The 11650-nt window shown below is 50.3% G+C and overlaps 1 protein-coding gene across 1 annotated transcript; it reads left to right on the plus strand.

The window, feature by feature from the left end:
* The first annotated feature begins 812 nt into the window (after positions 1-812).
* On the plus strand, positions 813-9346 carry SLC2A2 (solute carrier family 2 member 2). Its single transcript, XM_052685235.1, has 11 exons — positions 813-943; positions 1313-1408; positions 1516-1793; positions 2477-2601; positions 3339-3454; positions 3991-4153; positions 4284-4471; positions 4931-5035; positions 6562-6663; positions 6979-7182; positions 7348-9346. The coding sequence occupies exons 1-11, from the start codon at positions 911-913 to the stop codon at positions 7537-7539; spliced, it is 1602 nt and encodes a 533-aa protein (XP_052541195.1). The 5' UTR covers positions 813-910; the 3' UTR covers positions 7540-9346.
* The last annotated feature ends 2304 nt before the right edge of the window (positions 9347-11650 follow it).

Genomic DNA, 11650 nt, shown 5'->3' on the forward strand with positions numbered 1-11650 from the left:
TGCCTCTCTATTTTTCCCTCTATGGAAAGCATCCTCAGTGCCCAAGCGAAGGCTCCTGACGGACAGCACCATGACTCACCGTAACCCATTGGAAGGCAGCAGCACCTGTTGGCATGTGGGGTTCCAACCTGAGCCGTGCAGGGTTTCAGCACAGCTGAGCAGTACCAGTTCAGACCAGATCCGCAGCACTGTGCAAAGTCCAAGACATGCAGGACACAGCATCAGCAGTCACAGCAAGTGGGGCTGTGCGCTCACACCACCACGGGCTGCTTGGGGACAGTGGGGTAATGGTGGTGCTCGGGGTCATTTGGCTGTGCTGTCTCTGGGTCTGCATACAGCGTTCCCTGAGCACCCGAATGCCCGCACGTGGTGGGCGCAGGCACTGCAGTGAGGGCTGAGCTACATGCATACAAACACCTGGATACATCTGCATCTGTGTACGTTTGCTTTCACAAATATCTTTTAAAGCAGGTGCCAAGTGATGTATAAATAAAACGCGTACTCATTTCCTAGCGTCTTTGTTCCATGTGCTGGAAAGGTTTCTTCTTGCTAAAATTCAGCAGGTTTTGTGATACAGTCGATAAACCCTATACAGAAGCCAGCACGGGTGCTGAACTCCTGTGTGTGGCTGCATTCCCTGCTCCCCAGCATGGCACAGTGCCATAGGACAGCCCAAACTCAATGCGCCACTGCACTGCCCACGTCCCTTCTCTGCCGAGTCCCCGTTCTTCTATTTGTCACCCCCAAAATGCATGGGTTGGCTGAGCTGAGGACTGCCAGGAGGACACGGGTTTCTCATTAACTCCGGAGGTGATATAGTCCCATCTCCTGCTGCACGGCCACTTCTGCTGCCCCTGGTGTCCCTTCTGCAGAGTGGGAGAAGCTCAGAACGCTGTCCAGAGGAGTGGGGATGGATGGGAAAAGCAAAATGCAGGCGGAGAAGGTAACTGCTGGTGGTGGTGGGCACTGGGAATTGGGGGGAGAGCAGCACCCAGGGTTGGTGGCTGCTGCATGCCAATACTGCAACCAGCAAAAATACCCCTCTTAATTCACTGCTCTGCGATGTCTATGTACAGAGCCAGAGCAAAGGGGTCTGGGGGTTATTTTTTAAGATCCTTGTCACCTCAGAGGATAATTTCAACTGTGGCAGAGTGAAAAAAGCACTCTCACCAGCACTGCTGAAAGCCAGCAGCTTGGGCTGTCCTCCCAGCTGCACTGAGGGGTTCTGCTGGGACACTGCCGGGGCATGGCTCTGTCCCAGGGCTGCGTTCTTCCCGGCTGGGGCTGAGGCTGTGCTCTGCTTTCCTCCCAGCACCTCACAGGAACGTTGGTCCTCTCCGTCTTCACCGCGGTGCTGGGCTTCTTCCAGTACGGCTACAGCCTGGGTGTCATCAACGCCCCGCAGAAGGTACGTGCCCAGCAGGGTCCTGGGGAGGCAAATCCCCACAGCAGAGCCCAGGGGTGGCTGTAGCTCTGAAGCTCTGAATGATGGTGTTTTCTCTTTGCCCGCTGCAGGTGATAGAAGCGCACTATGGGCGCCTGCTGGGTGCCATCCCCATGGTGAGGCACGCCACCAACACCTCCAGGAACGATGCTGCCATCACTGTCACCATCCCAGGCACAGAGGCATGGGGCAGCTCTGAGGGAACGCTCCCACCCTCAGCTGGCTTTGAGGACCCCGCCGTGTCCCCTCACATCCTCACCATGTACTGGTCCCTCTCTGTCTCCATGTTTGCTGTTGGAGGCATGGTCTCCTCCTTCACCGTGGGCTGGATCGGCGACCGGCTGGGGAGGTGAGCAGCTGCCTTGGCTCCAGTTGAGCAAAAGGCAAACCCGAATGTCACTGTATGCCCGCTATGAGTCTCTGCTTTGTGCTCCAAAGAATTGAGGTTTTCAGCATAATTTTATTGGGCAGATCTCAGTGGGGTTTGAGGACTGGGAGGGACCAGATTCGTTTCCCCTGGTATTTACAGCTTTATGCAGAGCCCAGAGCTGGAATTTAGCACCTGCCCTCCTGCTCCCATGCGCTCTCCAGGCATGTGAGTCCCCGCTCTCCAACTCCTCTCCATGAATTTCAAATTCATAGAAGCACATAATCATTAAGCACGTAATATAAGGATCTTCAAGTCCAAACCTAGTACACTGCATTAGCACAGTGTAAGCCATCCTGTCTGAATTTTCTCCAAAACTTTCTTCTTTCTTGCAGAAATACCACTTGTGCTGTTTTGTTTAATTCAGTTAAAAAAGCATCAGACCTCCAAAACAGTGCTCCTAACATCCCAGAGGTCTGGGTCCTAAATTACAGATTGGGTGTTTTATTTCAGTGCTCAGCCCTCAACCAAGAAGCCACTGAGCAACCCTTGCAGATACTCCCATCCTTTTCATGCCAAAAAAGAGAGGGCATTTCAGCAGAGTTTGCCATCTGTTGTAAACCCTGGTTTCCCTGCACCCCACTGATATTTCTGCTGCCCTGCAGGGTGAAAGCCATGCTGGTGGTCAACGTCCTCTCCATCGCTGGCAACCTCCTCATGGGGCTGGCCAAGCTGGGGCCCTCACACATCCTCATCATCGCTGGGCGGGCGATCACAGGGCTGTACTGCGGTGAGTGGCGGCGGGGCGGGCGCAGGGACCAGGAGGGTTTCTCATTTTCTGCAGTATTTAAGGTTTTTTAGTTCATAAAGGGTTTCTCCCCCATGCCCACCCTTCTCAATCTTCTACAGGGGTATTCGGGTCAGCTCCATCATTAAATTAATTATGCTAGAAGGGAGCTGGATCCTCCTCCTGGGCAGTGCCTCAGACTTCAGGCTCAGTCTTGGTGGTGACTGTCCCATGAGCATGCTGTTAATTGTGCTGTTTAACAGGTTTCCAAGAAACAGCCTATCTACACCCAGACTACAGATAGTACAGCAGTGCTGTGGGTAGTGAGGAAAAGATAGCAGGCAGATAATATGGAATTACGTTGGAATTAGCTTAGAAATACAGTTTGTTATCACTGTTACTGGTGCGCTCTGATGGGTCAAGGAAAGCCTGAAGCTCTTTGCTCTGTGATAACTGCTCCCAGCAGAGCTCTGCTCCGTGCTGGGCTGTGCATGTGCATGTGCACCTGAACAGCCCTGCAAGGGATTGGGCTGGAGGGGATGTGGGGTGTGGGACATGGGATGTGTGATACGAGACATGGGGTGTGGGCTGTGGGATGGAGGATGCGGGATGCTGCATGTATGTATGTGAAACGACAGAGGCAGGATGTTGGATGTGGGATTCGGTCTCCATCCTCCTTTCTAGTTTGGGGAGAGGTCTCTGCTGCTCACAGAGGGGTGATGCTCATATGCTCTGTGCAGGGCTCTCCTCCGGCCTCGTGCCCATGTATGTGAGTGAGGTCTCTCCCACTGCCCTCCGAGGAGCACTGGGGACGCTGCACCAGCTGGCCATCGTCACAGGCATCCTCATCAGCCAGGTACAAAGGGAAAGCCACAGAACCAGAGAGAGCATGACAGATATCAGGGGATACATGGGGAAGCCTTAGAGAAATTTTTCACATTCCATTCCAAAGCTGAAGGACAATTTGCCCGAATGGGATTAAAGTCCAGCCCTGAGTCAGAGGTGTGAAGCATCCCAAGGTCTTCTGCCCACCCACGTGAGATTTTGGTAGACGCCTGGTCAGAGTCAGACTGGATGCTGAGCATGAGATACTCACTGTCCAAGAAACGCTCTGTCAGAGGGGTAGGGAGCAGGGAGCACTGTGCACTGTGCTGGGTGTCCCCACCATGTGACAGACTGGCGCATCCATGAGTTCATCTCATGGGACACGGCCAGAAGTCTGCATCTTCTTACTCTTTCCTGAAACAAAAAAAAATTGGGGAAAAACGTGGTAAGGCCCTGCTTGTTGTGCTGCGGTTACAGAAACGCTTTGCAAGTAGTGCAAAGAAAAATGCTGCCCACGCATCATTTGGAAACCTCTCCCTGCTTTCCAACATGCCTCCATAATTCCAGGTCCTGGGTCTGGACTTTCTCCTTGGCAACGACGAGCTGTGGCCGCTGCTGCTCGGGCTGTCTGGGGTGGCTGCTCTGCTGCAGTTCTTCCTGCTGCTGCTGTGCCCCGAGAGCCCCCGCTATCTCTACATCAAGCTGGGGAAGGTGGAGGAGGCCAAAAAAAGTAAGAGACATTCTGGGTTCACCTGACTGTTCTTACACCACCCAGTGTTACCTATTGGTGTACCTCCGTTTTGGCCAGGGAAGGCTCCTTCGCTAATCTAATATAAAAGAATGTTGAACTTTCTCTTAAGGTTTGAAAAGGCTGAGAGGAAACTGTGACCCGATGAAAGAGATTGCTGAGATGGAGAAGGAAAAGCAAGAAGCTGCGAGTGAAAAGAGAGTGTCCATCGGGCAGCTGTTCAGCTCCTCCAAGTACCGGCAGGCTGTGATCGTGGCACTGATGGTTCAGATATCGCAGCAGTTCTCGGGCATCAACGCGGTGAGGCTCCCAAAAATGTGAAAGAAACCCACACTGTCCTGCTGTCCTTCACTTCCACAAGATAGGAACTGCCTTGTTCTTTGAGAGAAGGGAGACATTGGAGTCATTTCAATGTAATAATATCCAAAAAGCTCTTCAAACCTCAGTCCCATCACGGTATTTGTTTCCAACGGGCAGTGCTGGCAATTCAATTTTGGAGATTAAACATGGGTGGAGGAGAACTGTCAAAAATGAAAATGCAACAGTTCAGGGGGGAAATTTAAATAGGGTTTTTAACTCCCTCAGGTTCTTTCAAAAGGTTCGGCTTTAATTATTACAATAAATAATTTAAAAGTTGAAAGATTAATCACAATTAAATAACCTCAAGTGTCAGGCAAGCAGGATAAATCCTTCCTTCAAGAGAACAGATGGTTACAGCAGCCACGTTACCTAATCCTTCATCCTACTGCATTTTGATAGATCTTTTACTACTCTACAAACATTTTCGAGAGAGCCGGTGTCGGCCAACCAGTTTATGCAACCATTGGCGTTGGAGTGGTGAACACAGTCTTCACAGTTTTCTCCGTAAGTAAATACGTCTGCCCTAGATCCCCAAAATGAGAGAGCTGAGATTTGATTTTGAAACTCGACTTTATGCTGGAGCCGGGGCTGGGGGTCGTGGTTTTGCAGAGCTGCAAATACCTGTGGGGAGAATCCTGGGCATCCCCTCCTCTGGAAAATCCTTGCTGCTGGAAAATCCAGCACTGCTCAGTGCCTTGTGAGTGAGAGCTGCGTCATCTTGTGCAGGGAAGCTCAGGTAGATCAGCACTGAGCCCCAGACAAAGTTACACGTGAGACTGTGATTCCGTAGGTCCAATCTGCCCCAGGAGCAGACAGGTCATAAGCTTCTTCTTATCTTTGGTCTTTCAGATTTTCCTCTGCATGCACACAGTGCCTGCATGATCGATATCCAAAGGCTACTTCATAGCAATAAACAAACAGAGCACTTTTCCTCCTCAGATCTATGCAATGCTCTGCAGCAATAAAAGGGTGGTTCCAGCTTCCCCAGCCTTCCCAACCTTGTCTATCTCTTGGGAGCATTAATTCAGTTCTAATCAGCAGACTTTTTTTTTTTTAATGTGATTATTACTATAGGAAGAGCAGGAAATGCCAAGCATGACCACCTCCCTCATATCTTTGGAGCATATTAGGGAGTAAAGGACTTTTACCCACAAGGAAGCTGGACTAGATGCAATACAGATCTTAGCCCATCCTATGGAGGTAGGAGGTCTTGGGGTGAAATTTCTTTAGAGAAAGTCCATTGCAGGTCCCGTGCAGAGGGAAAGCCATGAGTATTCATTGCGAAACCAGGCACAGAGGCTGTGCCACTGGAGGAGGTCTGCTTCCAACTCAGATGGGCTCCTGCAATTCCACATCTACCCTGGGGACATTTGTTCTCTTGGCCATCAACACTTAAAGAGTTACACACACCTGTCAATGAATGACAGCCCCTGACTAAAAGGCAGAATAACTGACAGACAGGCAGATCTTGGCAAGGAGAGAGGAGGCGGAGGCTCTGCAGCTCCGTGAGTCAGTAGGGTGACCTGTCTCCAGAACAGAGACCATCTCCTGGAAGTGTAAATCATTGGCTGTAATTACAGGAAAAGGAGATGTCTGAGGTTGAGCGAATGGCCACAAGTGTCCTTTAAAGTGGAAGGGAAGAAAAGGCAGCTTCAGAGGCTGATGTAGGGTATCTCAAGGCAAGACATGTTTGTAGCCATCTGAAGTTACCTCCATCTCCTTATTGGGTGAAGATGTTGGTATACAGATACAGATGTCAAAAGCTGGGTGAGATGACCAGAGTCCAGGAAGTGCCAAAGGATCAAGTTGAGCATTGTGGCTGTCAGCTAAGCAGGACTCTGGGAGCCACCAGGGCAAAACTTCTGACTCCAGCTGCCACACAGGCAAGGTGCAGCGGTCTCTCGACCACGTGAGCTAAAAGAGCAGCAGTGAGATGCTGTGGTGGTAATGAGCTGTTTGCTTCTAACAGACCTGATTGACCCTCCTCAGAGCAGCACCGCTAGGGACTGATCATACATGCATTTCTGCAGGTCTTCCTGGTGGAGAAGGCAGGCAGGCGCTCGCTGTTCCTGGCTGGTCTGATGGGCATGTTGATCAGCGCCGTGGCCATGACGGTTGGACTTGCGCTCCTGGTAAGGCTCCATCTCCACTTTTTCTCTGTAATTTGTGAACGAGAAGAGAAAGCATTCCTGAAGATGAAAGCTCTGCATGTTCATCTTCATCTCATAGAGGTTTGGAAAATACTTGTCCTCAGGAGGGACAAAATAGCAATAGCTGAAGCTGTTCTTTGTCATGTAGCACCCGGGGACATTGCGCCCTTTGTGTCCTGCATGTGCAGCCCCTACTTGTCTGAATAAAGAGTGATTTCTGAAAAAGAAACTTAATTAATTAGCAATAATCAACGAGAAGCGTGCTGGAACCATAACACCAAGTGCATTTTCTTGCAGAGCCAGTTCTCCTGGATGAGTTACGTCAGCATGATCGCCATCTTCCTCTTCGTTATCTTCTTTGAAGTGGGGCCTGGGCCCATCCCCTGGTTCATTGTAGCTGAGCTGTTCAGCCAAGGCCCGCGCCCCGCCGCCATCGCCGTTGCTGGCTTCTGCAACTGGGCCTGCAACTTCATCGTGGGGATGTGCTTCCAGTACATCGCGGTAAGAAACCTCCCTAAAGCAGCACCAATGAGGCGGCTGAGGTCCCCAGGGCAGAATAGAGGGATGTGCACACGTCCCCTGGATCTTTGAGGCTATGCAGGCAGGGTGATGATAAGCCATGCTGTGGTCTGATGGCTGTGCCGTGCTCTCATTGCCCTTCTGCAGGATCTGTGCGGACCATATGTGTTCGTCGTCTTCGCCGTCCTCCTTCTGGTCTTCTTCCTGTTTGCATACCTCAAAGTACCCGAGACGAAGGGGAAATCATTTGAGGAGATCGCAGCTGCGTTCCGCCGCAAGAAGCAACCGGCCAAATCCATGACGGAGCTGGAAGACCTGCATGGCGGCGAGGAGGCGTAGGCATGGCCACATGCACAGGAAGGAGGGATGCAGAAGGAAACGTTAGGCAAAAGTCTCATTTCACAAACACCTTGCAGGTGCCAGCACAGGAAGACACATCAACTGCGGGACTTCACAGCGCTGCCTGCACCATCCAGCCACAGGTGCCAAGCTGGCATTTTGCTCTGAAACTGCTGGCAGAGCTGAGCTGCAGGAAGAGCCAAGGAAAGAATGGGAGGAATACCGTACATGTGTGCCTCTGTGTTCCACTGCATTGTGGCAGGATGATCTTACCAGCTGGCAAAGCATTACATGAAACAGGGTCATCACTCAGCTGGAACGAAGGAAAAAGGGGTTGCGTGATGCTGAAGCCTCATGCCTTCACCTCTTCTTCTCATGCTTGCTGCCTCCTCCTGCTGAGTGATCTGAAGCCTTGAGAAAACACCTGCTAGTGCAGCTGTGTTAGCAGCACACCGCACAGATCACAGATCCACAAAATGGTTTGGGTTGGAAGGGACCCTAACGTCCATCCAGTCCCATAGGCAGGGATACCTCCCACTAGATCAGGTTCAAAGCCCCATCCAACCTGGCCTTGAATGCCTTCAGAGATGGAGCATCCACAGCTTCTTGGGGCACCTGTGCCAGGGCCTTATCACCAGGTGGAGTCTCACAGGAGCAGAGAGGAATTCACCTCCCTTGCCCTGCCAGTCATACTTCTTTTGATGCAGCCCAGGGTACAGTTGACTTTCTGAGCTATAAGTGCACACTGACAGCTCATAGGCATCCTTTTTTCATCCACTCAAGTGTTTTTCTTCACGGCTGCCCTCCGTTCAGTCATTACCCAGCCTGTATTCATGCTTGGGATTGCCCTGAGCCAGGTAGGTCTTGTTGAACTTTAAGAGGTTTGCATGTGCTCACCTCTCAAGCCTGTCCAGCATTTTTTAGTGTTTCTCAGAGAAACTAAGAAACTCTGTCTGGGTTGATATGTGTGGTTGCAGACTACTTCTCTCCTCTTTCCTTGTAGGAAGCTGTTCCTCTCTGTTTCATCTCTCCCATGGTGTGACCATTGCCAGGTCGCCTCCCCTCACTGCCCTCTGCTATTTTTGTACAGTAACAACCAACAATTTTGTTACTTGAGCTTTTAAGGTTTGCATATTCCTTGCTGTGAAACAAGGCCTTCTAGAAGCTTCTCAGGATAGATACCCACTATTTATTTAGGAAGAAACATCAGTGCTGTTCACAGTGAGCTCACCGCGATGACAAGTACTGCAGTGGCCGTGATGGGAATGTTCACACTCCCTTCTTTGGGCCTGAACTTCCTTGCCATGCAGACTTTGCAAATTTTTGGCTCTTTCCAAGCGACTGGAAGCGCAGGCACAAAGTTCACCAGGACCAGCATTGTCCCCATGTGTTCAGTGGAGGAGATGTCACTATTTCCTGGAATGCCTGCAATAACAGCAGTGTTATCTGTGTCTGTTACATAAAGCTGATCATGAACAACACCTGCAGCGTGTGCTGCCTTGTGCTGTTGTCTCTCCCCTCTGTACATCTCAGACACACGTCCATCTCCAGACAGGAGGGATTTTTTCCAGTAGGGCACATTTGCTCTGTGGGTGGCATTTGCTGTGCAGCTGCAAAACATCTCTGGTGGCATGCAGCTGAGTTTTTTGCAGATGCCTGAGGATCATCAGTCAGTGGTGCTTTCAGGAGGGTCTGCGTTCAAAATGAATAACGCAGCAGCAAGGTACCATTTGTTTAGCAACACACCGAGCCATGCAGCCTTTGTTTTCCTCCGTGTTACCAAATAATTGACAACTAAAAGTCTGAATTTCTGATTGTAATGTAGCATGTACATCAGTTTAACAAAGCCCACGCTGCCATAGGTGAATTCCTGAACTTCACCATGGGTTCAGAGCCACTTGGGTAATAAGAGCGTAAAAATGGTTACCAGCAGAAAAATATCTTCCCCCTGTGTGCTTTTCTACAGCCTGCTGCCAGCACACAGGGACTCCTGAGAGCTAACGGGTTGCTCCCCTTGCTTGGTCAGTGCTGAGTTGAGCCTTTGTGCTTTTTAATATTATTCTTTCATCTGTAGCATCCCCTACAGATGGTATTTTTCTTATCCTGGGATGTTTCCAATCAATTCTGCTAGTGGCTGCCGTGGGGAAGGCTACATGGAGAGCACAGCAGAGCTGGGAGCTGCACAGTACTTCGGCAATCCCTGTCCTCACCGTGCTGCTGGGAGGGATGGAGCTGATATGCTGGGCTGAGCTGTCGCAGTGCACTTTTACCGAGCATGGGGATGCAGGAAAGGGTCACAAGGGTTGGTCAGATCTGCAGATATGTTTACGTCTGCCCCTTCCCATCAGGCTGGCAATTAGCACGTTATCTGCCCTTGTTACATATGAGATCCAGCTGAAACTTGTTCTTATGACACAGCTCGTTCAATCATTATTTTTATCTCTGTGTTACAGTTTTGTTAAGTTGCTAATCATTAAGATTCAAAAGACCGAATCATACTTATTAGCTAAATGGTCGTTGCACTTTAGTTAACATGCAAAATATGTTCCTGCACCATGGTTAGCTAATAACGCAATATAATTAATAGCCCCTGAGAAAGCATCTTGTCAGCAAGAGCTTCGACAGTGTTTTCCTAATGTGCTGAGATGACAGCCATTAAGACTTTTCTGTTATGTCAGATAAATGGTGAACAATATCTAGTTTCCCACACTCGAGGCGTAATTTCAAAATTAGTTTGACTTTCCTAATCCAATAAGCTCGGGACATTTGGCTCCATTAACACTTTCCACACTCATTTATCACTGATTTTTCTGCCTCACTTCAACTTGTTTTTCATCATGGAGAAGAGGTGCCCTCCCTCTCCCGACTCGAACAGCTGATGAGGATGAAACTGAAGCACTTCACAAGCAGCGACCAACGCTGTAGGGTCTGATGGTGCTCTGTGTCCTTATCTTCCACTGAAACCTACAGGGGCTGAGGAATTGCAAGGCAGGACAGCAGATTGGGGGGCAGAAGCAAGGCTCCCCGTGGGGCACATGTCCTGGTATTTGCGTGGCATCAGCCTGGGAGGAGCAAATAGCAGAGTTGCAATGCATATCTCCTCCTCCTGGTGCAAGTTACAGCTGGTTCCAGCTGGCTCAGTGTTCCTGGCACTGTCACACTGCTTGCCTCATACCTGCAGTGTGCGCCCAGGGTAATTCTGCCAGCAGGGCACATACCTTGCCCCGTCACATCTGCACAGCCAGGCAGAGCACATGAGTCAAGAGCGACCAGGGAGCAAGAAGAGGCAGCGTGATGGGAGCTGGAAGCATCCCAGGACACACAGCCCCTAATCATTGCAGGGACATCCCAGAACCCCGTTCTCAAGGCCACCACAAACAGGGGATGAGCGGCTGGTGCTGAGCTCAGTCTTGGGAAAAGCAGAGGGGAGATGGCAGCGCGCAAGCAGAGCCTGGAGCAGAGTGCAATGTCTAGGGCAAGGTCACAGCAAAGGCTCTTTCATCTGGTTCAGACCACATGCAGGAACACGGAGGGTCTGCTGAGCCCAGCATTGTCCTGTGGGAGGGATAGAGCAATGCCTCCCGTGTTGCGTTGAGTTTGCTGGCAACAAGGCTGTGTGTTTGCCCCAGAGCTGGCTGAAATATGTGGCTAAAGCAGGGCTTTAATGAGGTGCTTCGGGGCACTTCTTCAGTATATGAATGAGTTGTATCTGTTCTCTGCTATTTTAAACCTTCCGAAAGCTCTCTGACCACTGCTCACTTCTGCTGCATGACTGATAGAAAGACTGAGAAGGAGAGCTGAAGATCGATAATGCACTGAGCCTGCTCAAAAGAAGAGACACAATCCAGGTGTGCAGTGCTCTGAGCACACCTGCAAAAATAGAAGTACATGTACAGATGAGAGGCCCTGATGGTTACAAACATGCCTTGAAACCAAACTGCTGTTGTTGTACATCAGTACTGCCAAGAAACACACTTCAGAAAATAAATGCTGACCCGGACACAGGAGTGATGCCTGCAAGCAATGACTGGTGCATCTGATTTTCAGGTTTTTTAATGAATTTCTGATAGAGACTGATAGAATATTTGTTTCTGAAAAAGAGGTATCATCC

This window comes from Tympanuchus pallidicinctus, unplaced genomic scaffold, assembly GCF_026119805.1.
Source record: "Tympanuchus pallidicinctus isolate F22 unplaced genomic scaffold, pur_lepc_1.0 scaffold22, whole genome shotgun sequence".
In the NCBI taxonomy this organism is placed as follows: domain Eukaryota; kingdom Metazoa; phylum Chordata; class Aves; order Galliformes; family Phasianidae; genus Tympanuchus; species Tympanuchus pallidicinctus.

Excerpts from the sequence above, each read along its gene's own strand:
- SLC2A2 (XM_052685235.1), top strand. The coding sequence starts at position 911 with ATGGATGGGAAAAGCAAAATGCAGGCGGAGAAG. Across the intron at positions 5,036-6,561 it reads CAGTCTTCACAGTTTTCTCC|GTCTTCCTGGTGGAGAAGGC; the intron begins GTAAGTAAATAC and ends GCATTTCTGCAG. Across the intron at positions 6,664-6,978 it reads CGGTTGGACTTGCGCTCCTG|AGCCAGTTCTCCTGGATGAG; the intron begins GTAAGGCTCCAT and ends ATTTTCTTGCAG.